This window comes from Tachypleus tridentatus, chromosome 13, assembly GCF_004210375.1.
Source record: "Tachypleus tridentatus isolate NWPU-2018 chromosome 13, ASM421037v1, whole genome shotgun sequence".
NCBI classification, from domain to species: Eukaryota; Metazoa; Arthropoda; class Merostomata; order Xiphosura; family Limulidae; genus Tachypleus; species Tachypleus tridentatus.
Window position 1 is genome coordinate 186,700,576 of NC_134837.1, and position 21,723 is coordinate 186,722,298.

Below are 21,723 nucleotides of genomic sequence, written 5' to 3' on the forward strand. Positions count from 1 at the left end.
AAGCAGTGAAAACCGCCACAGAATATTTAACATGATGGGTACAGTGTCGGAATTAGCAGTTACTCGGTAAGTAAGGATGTTTTAAGCAGATATTTTTAACGTCTCTTTAAAAAATACATTAAAGCAAACTTCTTAAAGCAGTAACAGAAATTCGAGATAAATTTTCAGAAATAACGAGCTCAAGAATATGTATATAACTAAGAACTGAACACATTTATTGAATTAGACAAAGAAACATTTTGAAACCAAAACTTCTCCAAATGCACATGACTTGCGTCAGCTAAAAAAATAAAACCGTCTTATACACAGTCGCTCAGGACTAGAACTAATATCTAAACATTGTAAATCTGTAGAATGTGTAACATATTTACCGTTATATGTTTATTTTAGTGCCTATGCTTGTTTCTGTACAGTTTTATTTTTTTTAATGTGATGTGTATTCTTAACAGTATAGCGCAAGTCCAACCTGTTCTTGAAATTTGTAGAACGTTCTTAAGCGTAACAATTAACAATGCTTGTTCAACGAATGCGCGCAAGAACATTTTCACAAACTCGCGTTATTATTATAAAAAGCGACTAGCCGAGAGACGGAAGAAAAAGAAGATTATTATTGAACAGTTACAGCTAGTGTACTATAGACCAAGGGAGTTATAATTGTGATTAACGTTTATTAATAGGAAAACTGTAGAATATAACCAGGAACGTTATAGATTTCGAACATAATAAGCCGTTCAACTTCAGCGAATTACTTCGGACGCTGTTGTTTTTACGAGGACGTGAAGTATGTTATTCGATAAGAAGAGAACTTCTAACAGGTGTGAGGCTAGCCAAGAAAGACATCATTAGCTTAAGCGAGGTGTAACAGTATCAATCCGGGCTTAATTTGCTCCTCATGGACCCGGATCGTCACTAAAATATTTAGTTCTAGACTGGATATAAGAGTTGGTACTGTCTGTAAGTGTGTAAAACTATTGTATGTAAACCATTATTTATAACGATTAGTAATAACCGATTTTATAAATTGTATTGCTTTTATGTTTGTATAATAAAATATATTTGTGTTAAAAAAGGAAATTGTGTGTATCAATCTTGTTGGCAAATGACATAAATTTAATATATATTAACATTTAATTAACTACTAAGCTCAAATTCAAATTTCCGGTTATTTGAGATTGTAACACGAAACGTACATAATTTAATAAATCGGAGACTCGTCCGAAACAAAATTATAATAAGTGACAAATGTTAGAACTACAGACTTTCAATTCAGACGTTCAGTGACATCTAGAATTCCTGAACAAAAAGAAAGGTATATGTAAAAAAATTAGTTAACAAAGAGAAACATTTGAAAATATTTTCGTTCACACTTGAAAATAAAATTTCAAACCAGCAATATGTAAACCGTAAACCGGTTTATGATTGCTCTGTAACGTTTGATTACCCAGCTAGAGAATTAAGACAGAAAGAAATGGATATATGTACAAACACACACACACATATATATATATATACATTAACTTGTAGTTATAACTCAATATATATATATATATAATTCTGTTTCATATTTTATATATAAAGTTTGCAGTGAATCTAAATATATGTATAACTCAGTAATTACACAAACACACTGTTAGTCTTATAATTACACAAACACACTGTTAGTCTTATAATTACACAAACACACAATTAGTCCTATAATAACACAAACATACAATTAGCCCTATAATAACACAAACACACACTGTTAGTCCTTTAATAACACAAACCCATTATTAGTCCAATAATAACACAAACACACATTGTTAGTCCTTTAATAACACAAACTTATTATTAGTCCAATAATAATACAAACACACACTGTTAGTCCCATAATAACACAAACACACACTGTTAGTTCCATAATAATACAAACCCATTATTAGTCCTATAATAACACAAACACACACTGTTAGTCCTTTAATAACACAAACCCATTATTAGTCCAATAATAACACAAACACACACTGTTAGTCCTTTAATAACACAAACCCATTATTAGTCCAATAATAACACAAACACACACTGTTAGTCCCATAATAATACAAACCCATTATTAGTCCTATAATAACACAAACACACACTGTTAGTCCAATGATAACACAAACACACACTGTTAGTCCTTTAATAACACAAACCCATTATTAGTCCAATAATAACACAAACACACACTGTTAGTCCTTTAATAACACAAACCCATTATTAGTCCAATAATAACACAAACACACACTGTTAGTCCCATAATAATACAAACCCATTATTAGTCCTATAATAACACAAACACACACTGTTAGTCCAATAATAACACAAACACACACTGTTAGTCCTTTAATAACACAAACCCATTATTAGTCCAATAATAACACAAACACACACTGTTAGTTCCATAATAATACAAACCCATTATTAGTCCTATAATAACACAAACACACACTGTTAGTCCAATGATAACACAAACACACACTGTTAGTCCTTTAATAACACAAACCCATTATTAGTCCAATAATAACACAAACACACATTGTTAGTCCCATAATAATACAAACCCATTATTAGTCCAATAATAACACAAACACACACTGTTAGTCCAATGATAACACAAACACACACTGTTAGTCCTTTAATAACACAAACTCATTATTAGCCCCATAATAACACAAACACACACTGTTAGTCCCATAATAATACAAACCCATTATTAGTCCAATAATAACACAAACACACACTGTTAGTCCCATAATAATACAAACCCATTATTAGTCCAATAATAACACAAACACACACTGTTAGTCCCATAATAATACAAACCCATTATTAGTCCAATAATAACACAAACACACATTATTAGTCCTATAATAACACAAACACACACTGTTAGTCCAATAATAACACAAACACACACTGTTAGTCCTTTAATAACACAAACCCATTATTAGTCCAATAATAACACAAACACACACTGTTAGTTCCATAATAATACAAACCCATTATTAGTCCTATAATAACACAAACACACACTGTTAGTCCAATGATAACACAAACACACACTGTTAGTCCTTTAATAACACAAACCCATTATTAGTCCAATAATAACACAAACACACATTGTTAGTCCTTTAATAACACAAACTCATTATTAGCCCCATAATAACACAAACACACACTGTTAGTCCCATAATAATACAAACCCATTATTAGTCCAATAATAACACAAACACACATTGTTAGTCCTTTAATAACACAAACTTATTATTAGTCCAATAATAATACAAACACACACTGTTAGTCCCATAATAACACAAACCCATTATTAGTCCTATAATAACACAAACACACACTGTTAGTCCAATGATAACACAAACACACACTGTTAGTCCTTTAATAACACAAACCCATTATTAGTCCAATAATAACACAAACACACATTGTTAGTCCTTTAATAACACAAACCCATTATTAGTCCAATAATAACACAAACACACACTGTTAGTCCCATAATAATACAAACCCATTATTAGTCCAATAATAACACAAACACACATTGTTAGTCCTTTAATAACACAAACTCATTATTAGCCCCATAATAACACAAACACACACTGTTAGTCCCATAATAATACAAACCCATTATTAGTCCAATAATAACACAAACACACATTGTTAGTCCTTTAATAACACAAACCCATTATTAGTCCAATAATAACACAAACACACACTGTTAGTCCCATAATAATACAAACCCATTATTAGTCCAATAATAACACAAACACACATTGTTAGTCCTTTAATAACACAAACTCATTATTAGCCCCATAATAACACAAACACACACTGTTAGTCCTTTAATAACACAAACTCATTATTAGTCCAATAATAACACAAACACACACTGTTAGTCCCATAATAATACAAACACACACTGTTAGTTCCATAATAATACAAACCCATTATTAGTCCTATAATAACACAAACACACACTGTTAGTCCAATGATAACACAAACACACACTGTTAGTCCTTTAATAACACAAACCCATTATTAGTCCAATAATAACACAAACACACATTGTTAGTCCTTTAATAACACAAACCCATTATTAGTCCAATAATAACACAAACACACACTGTTAGTCCCATAATAATACAAACCCATTATTAGTCCAATAATAACACAAACACACATTGTTAGTCCTTTAATAACACAAACTCATTATTAGCCCCATAATAACACAAACACACACTGTTAGTCCCATAATAATACAAACCCATTATTAGTCCAATAATAACACAAACACACATTGTTAGTCCTTTAATAACACAAACTTATTATTAGTCCAATAATAATACAAACACACACTGTTAGTCCCATAATAACACAAACCCATTATTAGTCCTATAATAACACAAACACACACTGTTAGTCCCATGACATTTGTTTCCTCGAAAGGTCACTCTTTTCAAGACACTCCACAACTGTTCCGTTTCAGGATAGGTTTCTCTTTAAAATATAGAGGAATGATATTAACTGGAAGTGACCTTCTACGTCCTTTCGTGGTAGTGGGTGGTTTCTCACACTTAAGATGGTATTCAGAAAATAATTCTCTGAAAATATTCGTGACGTTCGTATTGTTCTTAGCCGAGCTCTCAACAAATCCGTGCTCCCAATCAATGCACACTATGGTTTCTGCGAGCTCCTTCCTTATCAACCTGTTCTCTTCCAGGTCATTCTTATTCCCCACCACTACGATGGGAACGCTGGACGATCTGGCCTCCAGCACTGAATTCCTGAGACGCCTGACTTCTTCAAACGACTCTGTGTTCTCAATGGAATATACCAGTAGAAAAGCATCGCTGGAACTGATGGCCAAGCGGCGCATGGCAGGAAATTCGTAACTTCCACTAGTGTCAAGAATATTTAATTTAAAAAGAACGCCCCCTATCTTATATTCCGTAGTATACAGCTCCTCTATGGTGGGAACATGTTCTTCTGGAAATATTTGATCTAGGAATCGTTTGATGATGGCCGTCTTACCAACCCGTGATGACCCCATAACAACAACCCTGTACTGGTCTTTCATAGATGGCTTTATTTCCACTTCTTGAGCTATAGAGACCGCTCGAGTCAGACGATCAGGTGGAAAGCTTAACATTTTATCGCCTACTTCACAGAGAGTAACGACTTTTGCTGACGTTATTTGGTTAACATGGTATGTCAAGTATGTTGCTTCGTGTGACGCCACCTGCTGGAGAAATTATAACGATACTATTTATAAAACCACAATAAATGTACAAAGACACATGAAACAATTATAGTACCAACAATATGAATATCTAACGTCTTCACATGTTAATCGTATTATTATTTAGTTATTGTAGTACACTAAACTGTAACATTTTAAACCAGTTTAGTTATAGAAGTGCAAATATGTGAAGGTCAAAAACACAAAAAAACTCCAATGAAAACAAACTTAATACCTGACACAATTAACTGATATCGTCTGTAGCGATAAAAAAAATGTACTATTATATATATATGTATACACATTATTTGTTTTAACTAAATATGTGAATTGCGAAATAAATTCGTTTTGCACTTCGCCAAAAGGGGATGAAGCATTTAAAATCGGTAGGCCAAGCATTTGTGATAAATATCACGGGATAAATGATTAGTAAATTTATCTTTCACATTTCTCTTAATCTATGAATTATGGGTTTCAAATCACAGATGTAAAATGTTGTATCTTTCATAGTATTGTATTTGTATAGTATTTATTGTATTTGTATTGTATTTATTGTATTTCGACTGTATTTTTTCTTATAGCAAAGCCACATTGGACTATCTGCTGGGTCCAGCGAGGTGAATTGAACATATACCTGTAAAATGGTGTATCTCCCATAGACGTGTTAAATATTGTATCTTCCATAGACTTCTAAGATGATGTACCTCTCATAGACGTATAAAATGTATCTTCCATAGACGTGTAAAATGTTGTATCGCTCATTGACGTGCAAAGTGTTGTATCTCCCATAGGCTTGTAAGATGCTGTACCTCTCATACACGTGTAAAATGTTATATTTCCCATAGACGTGTACAATATTGTCTCAATCTTTTGTTTTAATTTTTAATTGTACAGTTGGTCACCTACATTGTCCTCATCACAGGGATCGAACCCCAAATGAATCCTTCAAGTTATTGTTGACGTCACCACAGTGAACATATTTTATCTCTTACAAGTCAGAAGCATTCTACTCAATAAGAAAAGAGAAATAAGAAATATATTGTCCTGAGTTCCACTCGCCTTCCCTCTAGTGGCCCAGGGGCAAATGTGAAGACTTACATGGGTAAAAACAAAGTTCGATTTTTCACGTGGACAAAATACAAATATCCCATCGTGTAGCTTTGAGATTAATAACAAATAAAGTATACTTTAAAATCGATAAAAACTATTTAAAAATGTATCACCAGTATGTGATTTATATCTTGTTATTACTGCTTTACTATTGGCTGATTGTTGACTTGAATATTGTTATTATTGCTTTGCTACTGACTGATTGTTGATTTATATATTATTACTGCTTTGCTACCGGCTAATTGTTATAAAACTGATGCTGTCGAATTCTCATCTACATTCTATAACAATGAAGGACTAGAATTAGTTTCTTTGTTGAATTTAACGCAAAAAAACTCGAGGGCTGTCTTCGCTAACCATCCTTAATTTTGAAATAATAGAGTAGAGGGAAAGCAGCTAGACAACTGTTGAATATACAGGACCGTTTAAAGTAGAAGTTATTGTTTAGTTTATATTATGACTTGATATTTAGTGATTATTTCACTTTTATAACAAGAGTTAAAAACTGATCATTTTAAAGACGATATTTATGACAGCTTTGAGTAACTAAATAACAATCGTACGTTGTGTTTGTGGTTTAATTCTTGTATTATTGTTGATGCCAAGTTACTCGATTCTTCGGTATTTTTCTGGTTGCCGTAAGTGAGCAGTTACATTATAGTGCCTTTCGTGTGGTTCGAGGACTCAGTGAACAAGTTATAAGTACAGGCGTTGAAGCACGCGCAAGTAAAGTTGAGACAGAAGAAAGAGAGAAAAAAAGAAGTTGTCGGAAGTTGAGTGTTTAGCTACAACAACTTATGTTTTCAACTAAATTTCACAGTTTAATAGAGATAAGGAAGATAATTTAACTCTTTAAAGCGTGTTCTAATGTAATTAAACCTGGGTGGAATTTGACGAAAAGGAAATAATTATTTAAAGTCTGAAATATAATTGTGATAACCTATAGAACAACATAAATGAACATATTGCTGATTGTAGAGCAAAAAATAAAATAGAAAAAAAGTTCGTCTTATCAACTGCATTCTAAAAGAAAAAACTGAATTACCCTTATTGAACTTTTGACAAGAAAAGGGAATTATTTAGACTGTGCCATACGGATGTGATATCGTATAGTGTAAAGAATTTTTATAAATGCGTTTGACTAGTCTTTAGTGTATTATTTTAAGTGGATTGTACACTGTACGTTTATTGTTCGAATTTATCGCCAAGAAGTCACAAATATTTACTGTAAAAGAATTCAAGACTCTTCGTGTATAACCACTGCCAACTTATTGAATTCCACAATAAATAGTGGGACAGACCATCACCTTATAAAGCCCACACTGCTGGAAAGAAAAGCAGATACAGTAACTGCATTCACTCTATCAACCCGCAACTTGCAAGTCAAGAACATGGAATTTAGATGCTGTATTAGACATAGGGTTACTAATAATATATTAGAAAACAGTGACAATGTTCGAAAACGTGAACCAGTTATTCAAGTCTTGTATTGTTGACCTAGTAATATTACAGTTTTGTATTGTTGACATAGAAATATTACAGTTTTGTATTGTTGGCATAGTAATATTCTAGTCTTTTATTGTTAACATAGTAATATTCCAGTCTTGTATTGTTGACATAGTAATATTTCAGTCTTGTATTTTTGATTTAGTAATATTACAGTCTTGTATTGTTGATTTAGTAATATTACAGTTTTGCATTGTTGGCATAGTAATATTCCAGTCTTGTATTGTTTGCGTTATAATATTCCAGTCTTGTATTGCTGCATAATCATATGTTGATGAAGTAACTATTCAAGTTTTGTCTTGTTGACCTGGTAATTATTAAACTATTGTATGTTGACGTAGTAAACATTCAAGTTTTGTTTTGTTGACCTGGTAATTGTTACAGAAAATATTTGATAATTTAAGTAGTGTTCTATGTGTGATAATAATTCTTTAAATTAATTGCAAACTTTCCTCAATTCAGTAAGTTATATTTATTTTTAGAGTGTATTAGTGTAGTATATTATACACACTGCAAGCAATAATTTTTTTTCATTTTGACATATTCAAAAACTCACCATTTTTAACACCTTCCAACCGATATCTTCAGTTTTTTCAGGAACGTTAGGGTCATTTTGATTACTCAAGAAGAAAACATTTGGTTCTACTTTAGAGGTATAAGTTGCTGGACTAGAACCGAGAACCAAGGTGGAGAAGTTAAGATGTCAGTGTACTATAAAACGAAGTTACAAATGAAACATGTTTGAAATATTCTACATGTGGCTGAAGATATGATGGCTTAAGTGCAGTGGTTATCTTTCACCGTGGGTCGACGTCGCATGAAAGATGAACTTATTATAATATATCCCAATCTAGTTGACACACCAGCAAACATGAAACAATGGACACAACCGTATTATTCTCTTGTCAGAGTTGACAAACCAGCAAACACGAAACAATGAGCACAATAGCATCATTCTCTTCTTAGAGTTGACAAACCAGCAAACATAACAGTATCATTCTCTCAGTGATGTCGAGAAAACCCACTTGTAGAGAAATATATATGTAAAAACGGCTCGTTTTGGTTAAGAAATTTTTTTACGTAGAGGAGTGAACAACGTTTCGACCTTCTTCGGTCATCGTCAGGTTCACGGACACAACAGTATCATTCTCTTCTTAGAGTTGAAAAACCAGCAAACACGAAACAACGGACACAATAATATCAACGTATTCTAAAAGGGAAACATATAACATGTCATTAGTTTAAATACTGTGTGAAACCAAAGATGTAATATTGAAGTTGAAGCAGATGCGCAGTGCATTGGAAGATGATGTCCATAGCGATTCTTAAAATACAAATGTTATTTCTGCACTGAACAGAAATTATAAAGTTTTGTATAAAAGTATTTGGACAAGAGAATATTTTATTGTTCTTTCCATTTTATGAAGGTAATTCGTCCATGTTATTATGAAATGTAAATAAACACTATGGTAATACTTCACTGATCCATGTTGACAAATGAATGAGCCAATGTTACAATTTTAATGTCCTGTTATTACTGACCATTGCTACTGTATTACCTAACACATATTTTAAATGTGGAAGGTAATAATTTACGTCTGGACAATAGGTCTTGCTTTTATGAAAAACAAATTAAAATGAGAAAAGACTTAAGACATATTTTAAATGTCACGATTTTTCTGAACTACTTTCATATTTTGAACAACTCACACTATTAAGTACTTCATTTTGTAACCCATGGCCTCCTTTACTCGGTTCCTCAACGTGGTTACCACATTTCTAATTATGTGTGATATATGCGAATTATAAGAAAAGAGGAAGTACATATGAACCCTAATCAAATGCACATTTACCGGAAGAGCACCGACCAGAAATAGTACGCTAATTTTGTTTCTTATGTATTTCCGTTTCTCTCCTGTTTGAAGAAATATCTGTACTTCCTTTCACGAAAGATTGTGTGAGTAATTGTGTCTGTTCACATTACTACCAACTTCACTAAACAACACATACTACTGTTGATTGTCCCTTTTTGTTATATTTTATTCTTTGTCTGATCTATTAATTTTAATTCATCTTGCAGCGACAGACTGTAGTCTTTGTTAGACATTATCATAAAGAGATTGTTTTATAGACTTATATTTGTGAATATGAATTATCGTGGTTAACTCTGTGTGCAGGTATATTTAATATGTGCACAGACAAACTGCTGTGTTTTAGAAAGTCTCTCAGAATGTTCTCTGTCGGTACTGGGTTATTGCTAGTCTTATGGATAGGTCACTAACGTTACACTACAACATTTTTAATTAATAATGTAGTTGGCGAATGAAATGGCAACAATTAAACTGATATTTAAGAAATAAAACAAGTGTTTTGTTTATCGAAAATACTTTTTATCTTTTTCTGATTCTCTCCTACCGGTAAATCTTCTTGTTTAAATAAGATTAAAATGTTTCGATGACCATGGTTGGTATGACAGAGATAACTCATTGTGTAGTTTTTGCTTAACTACACATCAAACAATTTTTGTTCTCGATATATATATATCCTCTTTTATTTTAATGTGAATATTTATACACATTGTAGTTTAGAAGGCTTAATTCTTAATTTTAGCTCTACAACAGTCTGACCTAAAAAAGGATAACATTCGAAATCACCGTTATTAAAAGATAAATAGAAAATGTTTACTGCTTACTTTTATCATACCGTAGATGAAGTTTTATTTTCTCTACGCACAGTCACCTATTCCATTGTGTGTTTATTTCTTATGGATTTGTACTGATTTATGGAAAGAAACACTATGAAAAGCAATAAAAATGCCAACGAATTTTTAAAGAAAACAATTTATAAGTTTTTACTAACAGTGGCGTTTCATTCGACAATTCCAATGAAATTTGTTCCTAGGAATATACTGGAATATTTTGGTGGGTGGTGAAATCGTAAACTGATATTTATAAGAACAGAAATAGGTCTAGCGAAATCCATCCTCCGACCTTATCTTTACCCAATTATAATAACGAAAAAATAGGCCTAATCAAGTTCTTCCACCAATTTAACTTTACTCTTCCACGATGACGAAAATAACAGGCTTAAGCAACTTCTTTCACCAAAATTAGCTTTACTTATCGATGGTAAGAAAACGACAGTTATAACCACGTTCTTTTCTCAATCTTAGCTTTACTCATCCATGATGGTGCAAACAAAAGGCCTAACCCAATCCGTCCCTCAATCCTGACTAATTCACTGCAATCCCGGATTAAGGCATGGGCTTACCGGGCTGAAGTCCAGGGCCTCAAGCTATGACTATAAATATATTGCACGTAGAAGTTTTGTCTCTAGGAGGGGCCTATATAAGTTGAAAAGCCTAGGGCCAGTAAAACCCTTAATCCGGCCTTGATTCACGGTAACTAAAACGACAGGTTTATCCAAATTCGTTCATCAATCCTAATTTTACTAATCTATAGTAAGGAAAGCAACAAGTTATTCCACTAATCCTTGGTTTAATCATTCATGAAAACAACAGGCGTAAGCTAGTTTTTTCCCACCAATCTAAGCTTTACTCACTCACTGTAATGAATCTACGGGCCTAATGAAATTGTTTGCTTCATTTTAACCTTACGCAGCTGAAAGTCATTTCAAGACTGTAAGTTTACAACAAGGTGTTTTTCTAAAACAGTTTGTTATATCTTAGTTACAGTTTAACTTTCATCTGTTCTCACTCACATTTATTGCTCACCTTCATTAGTTTCCTTGAAATATTGGTAATTTATTTAATCTTATAATGTGTTCATTTTTCTTGATAAAAGTAATATCACGTTAAATAAAATGAATTATTTGCGGTAGTGTAGGCTGATAAAATACAAAATATACCATTAGTTAATACATCATATCCTAAGAAAGAACAAAGGCATTTTTCCAAAACAATTTGGAAGGATAAAATATGAGAAAAAGCATTTAAATATTGTACTGCTAAATTCCCCTCATAAAGGCCTAAAGTACTTTCACGAAGGCCCAGATGCAAATAGTAATGTCTAAAATACTATCCCCAAATCTCAACATAAAGGTTTAAAATAACCTTAAAGAGGCTCATATCTCAACAAGGTCTATCATGAAGTCTAAAAATACTGCCACAAAGGCCTTAAGTACTTCCATGAAGGCAGAATTTTGTTTCTAGTCACCGTCCGTTTACAAAAATAGGATCGCGGGTTCGAATCCCCGTCACACCAAACATTCTCGTCCTTTCAGCCGTGGGGGTGTATAATGTGACGATTAATCCCACTATTCATTGGTAAAAGAGTAGCCCAAGAGTTGGCGGTGGGTGGTGATGACTAGCTGCCTTCTCTCTAGTCTTACACTCCTATATTAGGGACGGCTAGCGCAGATAGTCCTCGTGTAGCTTTGGGCGAAATTCAAAACAAACCAACCAAACAAACAAAAATAGGTCCCCTGCTGGGACAGCGGAAATTCTTTGGATTTACAACTCTCCTCGGTGGACACAGCAGATAGTCTTATGTGGCTTTGCTGTAAGAGAAACATAAACACACACGATACAAAAACAATCGTACAGAACTTAGTGGAAATACTACTGAAGTCAATCGCTTGTAACTAGAAACTAAGAAGTTCAGTTGTAGAGCGCAGATTTTGCAGGAATGCTACTGAAGTTAACCTTTTCTAACTAGAATATAAAAAGCAAATGTTCAATTGTACTGTATTGCATCTTGGGTAATACACTACTAATATAGTAAAACATTTTATCTTTTATATTTATTATAGCCTTAATGAGACATAAAAACTGTTGCGAGCTTGTTTACAAAGTCTAAATAATTATTTGTGATGTTAAACCGGAAATACTTGCGATTTCCAACCGGATGAGTATATAATCAATTACGCCAGACGTGACGGCACATAATCACTTATTCCTCTGAATCATTTAACTTTGCGATAATCAAAAAACGCTTCTTTTTTACAGGATAAAACACGAAATAAAAGCTTACAGTACTAACTCGTTTACTGAGATATAAGAATCTTAATGTTTGAACTGTCCGTCACCTATATTACACAAATCTATAGACTTCAGAAACAGTCTATTAATGAACAAATCGCAAATCTTTCAGATTCAGGATATTAAACTTCAGGGTGTCAGTTTGTTTTTTAAAAATAAAATAAATAAAATGCCGGATTCTTTCCGTTCAAATCTGTTTCAATTTAGAAAGTTGACTTATTTCAGTCCCCCTGCTAGGACAGCGGTATATTTCTGGACATGCAACGCTAGAATCACTTTCCTATATTTATAAATGTGTTTATTAGTTCAGGTTTTAAGAGTCTAATCCGTTTCTGTTAAATAACACTGTGTACCTTCAAAATGGCTTGGTTTGAATTTCGTGCAAAGCTACATGAGGGCCATCTGCGCTAGCCGTCTTTAATTTAGCAGTGTAAGACTAGAGGAAAGGCAGCTAGTCATCACAACCCACCGCCAACTCTTGGGCTACTCTTTTACTAACGAATAGTGGGATTGGCCGTCAAATTATAACGCCCCCACGGCTGAGAGGGCGAGCATGTTTGATACGACAGAGATTCGAAAACGCGCCCCTCAGATTACGAGTCGAGTACCTTAACCACCTGTTCATGCCGGGCCTACGTTCAAAATGAAGCTTCCTCTAATTTTAGAGGTAATTAAGGCGTTCGAGTTAAGAGTTAGCAGTGTGGTGATGACTAGACGCCTTCCCTCTTGTCTTACACTGCTAATTTAGGGACGACTAGCACAGATAGCCCTCGAGTAGCTTTGTGCGAAATTCAAACCAAACCAAACCGAAACACCACTATATTATAAACGTTTCAAGCTGTTTCAGCCAACGAAAACAGCTATTACTTCGAACAACAAACACAAATATTTCCATATGAGGCACGCGATTCTTTAATTTGGGTAGGGTAGCGTTTCACGTATAGTGTACAACATTTTTGACATGGGGAAAAATAATGCTCCAGGGAAAAAAAAACATTTTATCTGAGGCGGCTGTTTGTTCATCATATGTGTTCAAGAGAGTATCGCCCCTTAGGAGACAGAGAACTGTTTCGCTTCATCCATTTGGGGACGCTAAGCCTTCCAAAGTCTCTCACATGCACTGATATTTATTGAATAAAACATTATTTTTATGCCTAACTTCAAAAGTCTGTACACTCAGTTGATTATATTAAATTGTGACTTTTATAAACATGTCATCAGAACTGAGGAATATAATATACTGCTAGTTTCCGCCATGAGTGGTTACCTGTTTTAACCTCTCGCACCATCATACACTCGTATGTTTATCATAAAGCCTACAGATACAAAAACGACAGCACATAAGAGACGCTTAACGTTCCAATTTGTACTGTTTTTACGTCAGTAAAACATACGTGTATTATTATGCATGAGAAGAATTATGTATTCTGTAGGTTACAAAACAGCATGACATATGAACTACAAAAACAAGAAATAAAAATATTTGTTACTCATAATGGTTTTATCTACTCTTGAAACAAAACACTGCAAAATTACATCCAGTTTTATCTGAAATAGACATGTCTTTCACGAAGGTTCTGACATTGAAAAAAACTACTCTTTTAACTGATGATGTACTAAACATTGCAACATAAAAATGCGGATAAAAATATAATTACAATTACAAAATAAAAACAATTTTTTATGTTTTCACATCTTATAAAAGTCCTGTCTACTTTTATTGTTAATGAAGATTACAGCAGTTAAATAACTTATTTTAAATAATATTTAGCAGTCTAAATAAGTTACTGATTTATTTCATTAACAACATAAAATCAACGATTACAAATAGGCCTAGCACTTTTGAACTACATATTACGTGCTTTTTATTACAAGTATTATTATTAAGTCTATTGCCTTCCAGTTATTGGTCAACTTTCAGTGTTTAAATTTAGAAATATTCATATAAACAGCAACTTCGCTGAAATGAAAAACCTTGGAGGCATTACTTACCAAATAAGCAATTTCTCTCAAATCTCGACAGAGCCTAGCAAAACATTAATGGCAAGATTTTTGTTTTTCTGCTACTCGAGAGCTATATGTGCTAGCCGTCCCTAATTTAGTAGTGTAAGACTAGAGGGAAGGCAGCTAGTCATCACCACCCACCGCCAACTCTTGGGCTACTCTTTTACCAACGAATAGTGGGATTGACCGTCACATTATACGCCCCCACGGCTGGGAGGGCGAGCATGTTTAGCGCGACGCGGGCGCGAACCCGCGACCCTCGGATTACGAGTCGCACGCCTTACGCGCTTGGCCATGCCAGGCCCAGAACATTCTCTAAACAAACAAAACGTAAACGACATGTCATTTTCTTGGCAAAAACACAAAACTATTGCTTCATTTTCCAAGCTATAGATCGATTTAGATTCTAATATGTTCGTTTAGCAGTGAAAATAATAAAAAAACAAATACAAAGTTTAATATCTTTCAACTTTTCCCTCCTTCATAAAAAGAAACCTTTTCCAATATAAATTTGGCGCACAACAAGCTATTAATTCAGAATAGTATCCCAGGAAACGATATAGCAGCTTTCGCAGCAGTGTGAAAACAAAAATATCCTCACAAGATATGATATAGTAGCTGTTGCATCAAAGTGAAAACAAGAACGTTCTCACAAGAAATGATATAGCAGCTTTTGCAGCGGTGTGAAAACTAAAACATTTTCACAAGATATGATATAGCAGCTGTTGCAGCAGTGTGAAAACAATAATAATATATAAAAATTGAAAGAATTATTGAAAAATCTTCCAGGATATAAACGGGTCACCATCATAGGAAAATACTCCAGAAAATGAGAGATTCCAATCATCTAAGAGTCCCCAGATAAGTGAGGAATCCAAATCATTAGAGAGTCCCCCAGCAGACTCGCTGATGATTAGGATTCCTCACTCTTCTGAGTATTTTCTGATGATTGAGAATCCTAATCATCAGCGAGTCCCCCAGAAGAAGGAAAGATCCTAATCGTCGAAGAGTCCCCCAAAAGAATGAGGGATTCCAACGATATGAGGATGTATATTTGACGTTTTAAAATTGTGAAAAAACATTAAATAAAAACGATACCAACTACTACACACCAAAGTAATTTGAAATGTAAAAATAGAGAACCTCTACTGATTTTATATTTAGGAGAGAGAAAAAATTACACCTAAAGAAATATTTACATTAAAATGTGACGCAGTGTTAGTCTGACCTGTGTGTTAAAATATGTTCATGTATTCCGTTACATTTAATGAGATTTGTTTATTTTATCTTTATGGTAAATAGTTTCGCCAAAATGATAAGACAATCTATTCGAGTGAAAGATAGTGTGAGGAAAACGTTGGCAGTTTCTACAATACCTTTGTTTTTCACAGAAGAAACAATTTCCTTGGTTTAGTGTCTATCTCTCCACCAAGTAGAAATAAGAGCTTTTACGTTTGGTCTTTCTTTCCTAAAAGTTGTTTCGGGCCATTAAAATTAGTCATGAAGATTAAGGCAATAAACTTCAATCTTCGCACCTGATTGAAACAAGTGTAGATTAACTACATGAGTCAGAACAAGATAAAACCTATAAAACAATGAAAAGATCCCAAGCGGGAAGAACTAACGTCATAATTCAGTAGCCAGAAAATTACAATTTATAATGCAATAAGTCAACATTTCGAAAACTCTTTCTCATCTTAATAGGATGTTAGTAACCATGATTTTCCACAGCTGCTAACGACATATTCTGTAATAATCTCGTATCTCCTTGGGACAGCAGTATGTCTGTTGAATTACAACACTAAAATCCGGAGTTCGATTCGCTGCAGTTGACACAGCAAATAGTCCAACGTGGCTTTATTTAAAGGCACGCTGTTATTTTCAAAATATTTATTAAGGTTCCATTAATTCAGTCGACAATACAAAATATTGTTTATTAGTATAATTTTAAACAAAAAAAAATTAATATATTTTAGACACGACAATTAGTGAGATTGTAACGGAACAGGTATGAAAGTAATACTTCAACATGAGATAACTTACCTTTAGGCTGCAAATGTTAGAACCACAAACTTTGTAACTTAGCAACCATACAAATGCTGTTAGATGTTCTTTGAGCCGTTTTTGTTGTGTCTTTAGCCTTTGAAATCTTTAAACCGAGTTGTACAAGCTAAACAGGAGACTAAATAACTAACCGTAGGGTAGATGGCGCTCGCAAAAATTGCTGATGGCCAATAAGCTGCGTCAGTGCATTTAAACACATGTTAACGCTTTCGATTCGTTTCGTCTCTCTAGAAAAGTCAGTTTTAGTATTCAAAAGTGACTATTTCAAACTGTAAAAGGTAAACAGATTGTTTGATTGTTGTAATTACGTTTAAAAGATTCATGAGACTATTTGGTAAACATATCATACCAAACAATTGTTTTCTATTGCTGTGTAGTTAACATTAGACCCAACGATTATATTTTACTTAAAACTATATAACTTTCAAATGGTGCCTAATCTGATAAAGGATATATATATATATATATATACATCCATAAATTCTTTTTGTCGCATCTAGTTCTAACACTAAATAAAAAATTATATTATTCAGCTTAATGCGAGAAGTATATGAAATGAATAAAGGCTTTTACACGTGTTCTTGTAATTAACCAATTGGCTATCTGCGCTTTAACTATCGAGTGTATCCAAACCCAGCTGTTAATGTTATAAGCTGGGCCGCTGAGTGTAGGCGTTATCATAATAAAAATAATAAAATACACAGTGAAGAAATAAGTTTATACAAATACGAAATATTTCTCTTACGTGTAAAGTGAATACGCTTATTATAAGAAATATTAAAGATAATAGTGTATAATAATAAACACGTAGCATATAACGCATTCACTTTTAGCTGCGATTTAATTTGTCCTGAAATCGCTAGTAGATAAATATATCTCTTTTTATTTTCTAGCATTATTATAACATCTATTATTCCAGCCTAACTGAGTAAAAATTGACAAATAAATATGTGCTTTCAATTAACAAGTATTAAAAACCTTTTTGGTTAAAGTCTTACTTATTATTTTTTTACGAATAGTTATAGTTCAGTTTCAATTATTTTCAATAGCTCAGCGATAGGCTTAACGACTTACAACTCTAAAATTAGTGGTTACAAACAAATAAGCCACTTTAAATTAGGGTTGTTTCATCTTTGCTAAAATTGGTTATAAAAACCCGAAGAATGATACCGAAAGCCGATCACGTCTTTTATCCATCTCCTAACTTTGGCTATTTTCCTTTTTAAATACCGGCTGTTTACTTAATTTTGAAATTTTTCAGTAAGTGTAAATTACTAATCTATTAAGCGTGCAGAACTGTGAGTCATATGTTCTATAGTTCACTTTCAATTGTCGCAATGCAATACGCACTCCATAATTTTGTGTGTTATAAGTGTGACAACTAAATACTAGTATTCCTAGAGTAGCTTGAAGCCCGGCAAGACCAGGTGGATGTGGAGCTAGACTTGCAATCTGAGGGTCCCTGATTCGAATCCCTGTCACACCAAACATTCTCGCCCTCTCAGCCGTGAGGACGTTATAACGTTTTGGTCAATCCCACTATTCGCTGGGTGGTGATATCTAATTCCCTTCCCTCCAGTCTTACACTACTAAATTAGGGATGGCTAGTGAATATAGCTCTCGTGTGGCTTTGTGCGAAATTTATAAAAACAAACAAACTTAGAGAAGCCCAAAAGTTGATTGAGGCTGCCATCTAGCTGCCTTTTTCTAATCTATTGGTTCTTTAACAGAAACAGTTAATATATAGCTTTTCAAGAATGTCCAAATCAAATTACTTTATGTGTTAGTGGTATACTTACGCTGTTAGTTTCAGTGTTGTTGTTACTACACTCTAAACAATCAGTACTCTTCTAACCAGTTTGTCGTTTCAATAGTAGTTTCAGAGAACAAGCTGTAAATAGCTCACATAGTTAAACAAAAGTATGAGAACAAACCAAGTTTTAATACTGATAGATGTATGAAAAATAAAAATGTATTTATGAAATCTCATTTTGAAGTAAGCACTTGGGTAATTACAAAAAAATATAGGTGTGTGTCGAGTGTCAAACGTTTGTCTAAATTAATAACCTATTTTAGAGGTAGCGATAATTATGAAAGGCTTTTCGGTTATAAGTTTGAGGGTTATAACAATCAAAATCGGGTTTCGATACTTGCTGAGACACAATTTTAGTACTTTGTGCTTAATGATAATCAAAGCAATGGACTATTGGAACATGCCTCGCTTATCGACTAACTAGTGAACTTTATACAAATAAAATGAACTGCTGTGCATTGTATTGACTAATCAAGCCTTTGTGAAATCTACATTTTTAGTATTATTAAACAAGCTATTTTCAAGTAATGCCTAGAGCTAGCGTCCTCTATTGACAAATAGTCAACATGAACTTTTTATTTATATTGTTAAGTCAAAATGACGTATCTGAATTAAATAATTCAAAAATCCGCTGATTTAAGAAATCAAACTTCGGTTTTTGATTATAAATAGCTTGTTATTAGTTTAGTGGCTAAGTAACTGTATTGTAAATTATATATGTGTGCGTATTTTAGTAATTCTAATTTATTAATATATGTTTATAGAGATTATTTTACATTGTTATCCGAGTACATAGATCTATATCTAGCATCATCCTTCTAAACTGGCAAGATCTGATGACATAGTATTGGTTTACGGCCGAAAACATCGTTAACAGCAAGAGTCCCTGTTAATGGAACAATACTTTCTAATCTTTGTGAGTAGAAACGTAAGAAAACTATATTTAATTAGCTATACTAAGGCGAAGGTAAATTTTTAGTTTCAATGTGAGTAGGTAGCTTACTTTAATTAGAAGTTAATATTAACAGTTTGATCTGAGAATGTAGCTTGGTCCGATCAAAAGTTAAAATAAACAGTTTGGTCTAAGAATGTAGCTTGTTCTGATCAGAAGTTAATATGAAATTCTCTACGAACAGATGTTCAAAGATAACTTATTAGCTATGAACTTGACTGAAATCACTTGTCCACAAAAAAAAAAAAGAATTATTTAACATTACGATATTTATGTGATAACATCCATACAAATCAGTAGATACCTTTGACGTAAAACCTCCATTGGCTCAGAGTAAGTCTGTAGACTTCTAATGTTAAAAACTGGGTTTCGATAGTTGTGGTGGGCACAGTATTTTTGTGCTTATGAACAATCAAACTTTGATGTACGAGTTGATTCATTGATTTATTTTGGTGAACTAAACTCGAAATATTATCATGTCGTTTAATGTTTTGAAGCATTTTAAATTTTTTTTTGAAGCTACAAGTCTACGTATATAATAAATAATGTATAATATAATATAATATAATATAATATAATATAATATAATATAATATATAATATAATATAATATAATATAATATAATATACAATTTTAGTGAAATTAATTAATTAGATTCAAATGAAGCTAAACGAATAAAAAAATTATGAGAAAGGACTGCGTTAAAAACAGCAAATCCCAACCTCTGATGATTTATATTACAACCATAAATTTTTAAGCCATAAACAAAACATATTAACATGAAACAAAATACGCTGCATATTTTAAAAAAGGATTCTAGGGTACAAGCTACAATGTAGGATTATAAAATGTATCCTAGGTTTAGGAGGTGACTACGGAATTAGGACTCACATTGCGGTGGAGATATTCCAGCGGACTCCAATTCTCTCTACTGTCTGCTTTTCTCGAAGTGTACTCACAGGATGGAGTAACGCTACCCCTCTCTTCTGTGGAACGTTGTTTGAGGTCTGGTAGTGATGCGCCATGTTGATAGTTACCTTCAGGCTTTCAATTGGCACATCGTTAATCTCATTCTACCGGTGAGAGAACGCTTATACCGCTCTGGTATCAGTGTCACCGAGTCATGTCCAATGTGTCATACTCGGGTGGAGTCTGTCCTTCACATGTTGGTTCTTTGTTAGACATCGGATGGGATACGGAAAAAGGCGACTATCCTTTTCCGTGTTCCATCGATTTCGGCTTAGACCATTTTGTATCACGTGCCGGTCCCCGGTCCCAGTTACCTGGCCTTTACGTTCACTTCACCCTATCCGTGCTTAAGTATATCATCTGGTTTACTGTAATCAATTCGTTTCTGAGCGGACTCCAGTGTCGTACTTTAAGATTTTGGCTAAGGCCAGGTACAAACTGTTTCTCCGCCTTGAGGCGGACTATCGATTACTAGCTGGTGTGCAATCTTGAGGGTAGCGGGGTCAGGCTGATTTTTTAACTGTCTGTATTCTATGTAATTATTGTTTATTTGTATTTTCATTTTTGTTTATTTAACTTGTTTGTAATATTTTTTGTATCCTATAATTTATATTTTTTTATTTTTTTACATATTATATATTATGTGCAATGTTCATTTGTACGGTTGTTTTTGTAATTAAATCCTAGATATTTTTTTATTTTCTTTAACCTTTGTATTTCATTTCTTTTTGTAATTTAATCATTTGTAATTTTCTACTTTCAATTTTGTAGTTTGTTTGTTCGTTCTTAGATTTAATTACTTGTACATGTTTATATATGCTGTTCGTTTATGTACCGATTCATTTTTAAATGTAATATTTAGTGCATTTTTATATATTTTTAAAATTTCTACTTGTGTCGTTTTCATGCTCATTTATACAGTTGTATATATTGTTTATTTGATTGTTTTTGTTATTTCATTCCATATTATTGTTGTACATTTCTGTATATACTTAATGTTTTGTTCCTTGTACTGTTATCGTGTATAACA

At 33.1% G+C, this 21,723-nt stretch overlaps 1 protein-coding gene across 8 annotated transcripts; it reads right to left on the minus strand.

Moving 5' to 3' along the window:
* Positions 1–192: 192 nt before the first annotated feature.
* Positions 193–20,770, minus strand: LOC143240309 (ras-related protein Rap-1b-like). 8 transcript variants are annotated; one of them, XM_076482539.1, is made up of 4 exons: positions 16,938–17,086; positions 16,271–16,429; positions 8,448–9,101; positions 193–5,278 (listed from the first exon to the last, which is right to left on the minus strand). In XM_076482539.1, the coding sequence occupies exons 3-4, from the start codon at positions 8,448–8,450 to the stop codon at positions 4,493–4,495; spliced, it is 789 nt and encodes a 262-aa protein (XP_076338654.1). In that variant the 5' UTR covers positions 8,451–9,101; positions 16,271–16,429; positions 16,938–17,086; the 3' UTR covers positions 193–4,492. The 8 variants fall into 8 exon arrangements, with proteins under 8 accessions (XP_076338654.1, XP_076338658.1, XP_076338657.1 ...); XM_076482543.1 differs by lacking the exon at positions 8,448–9,101 and having other exon boundaries at positions 193–5,275; XM_076482542.1 differs by lacking the exon at positions 8,448–9,101.
* Positions 20,771–21,723: the final 953 nt, after the last annotated feature.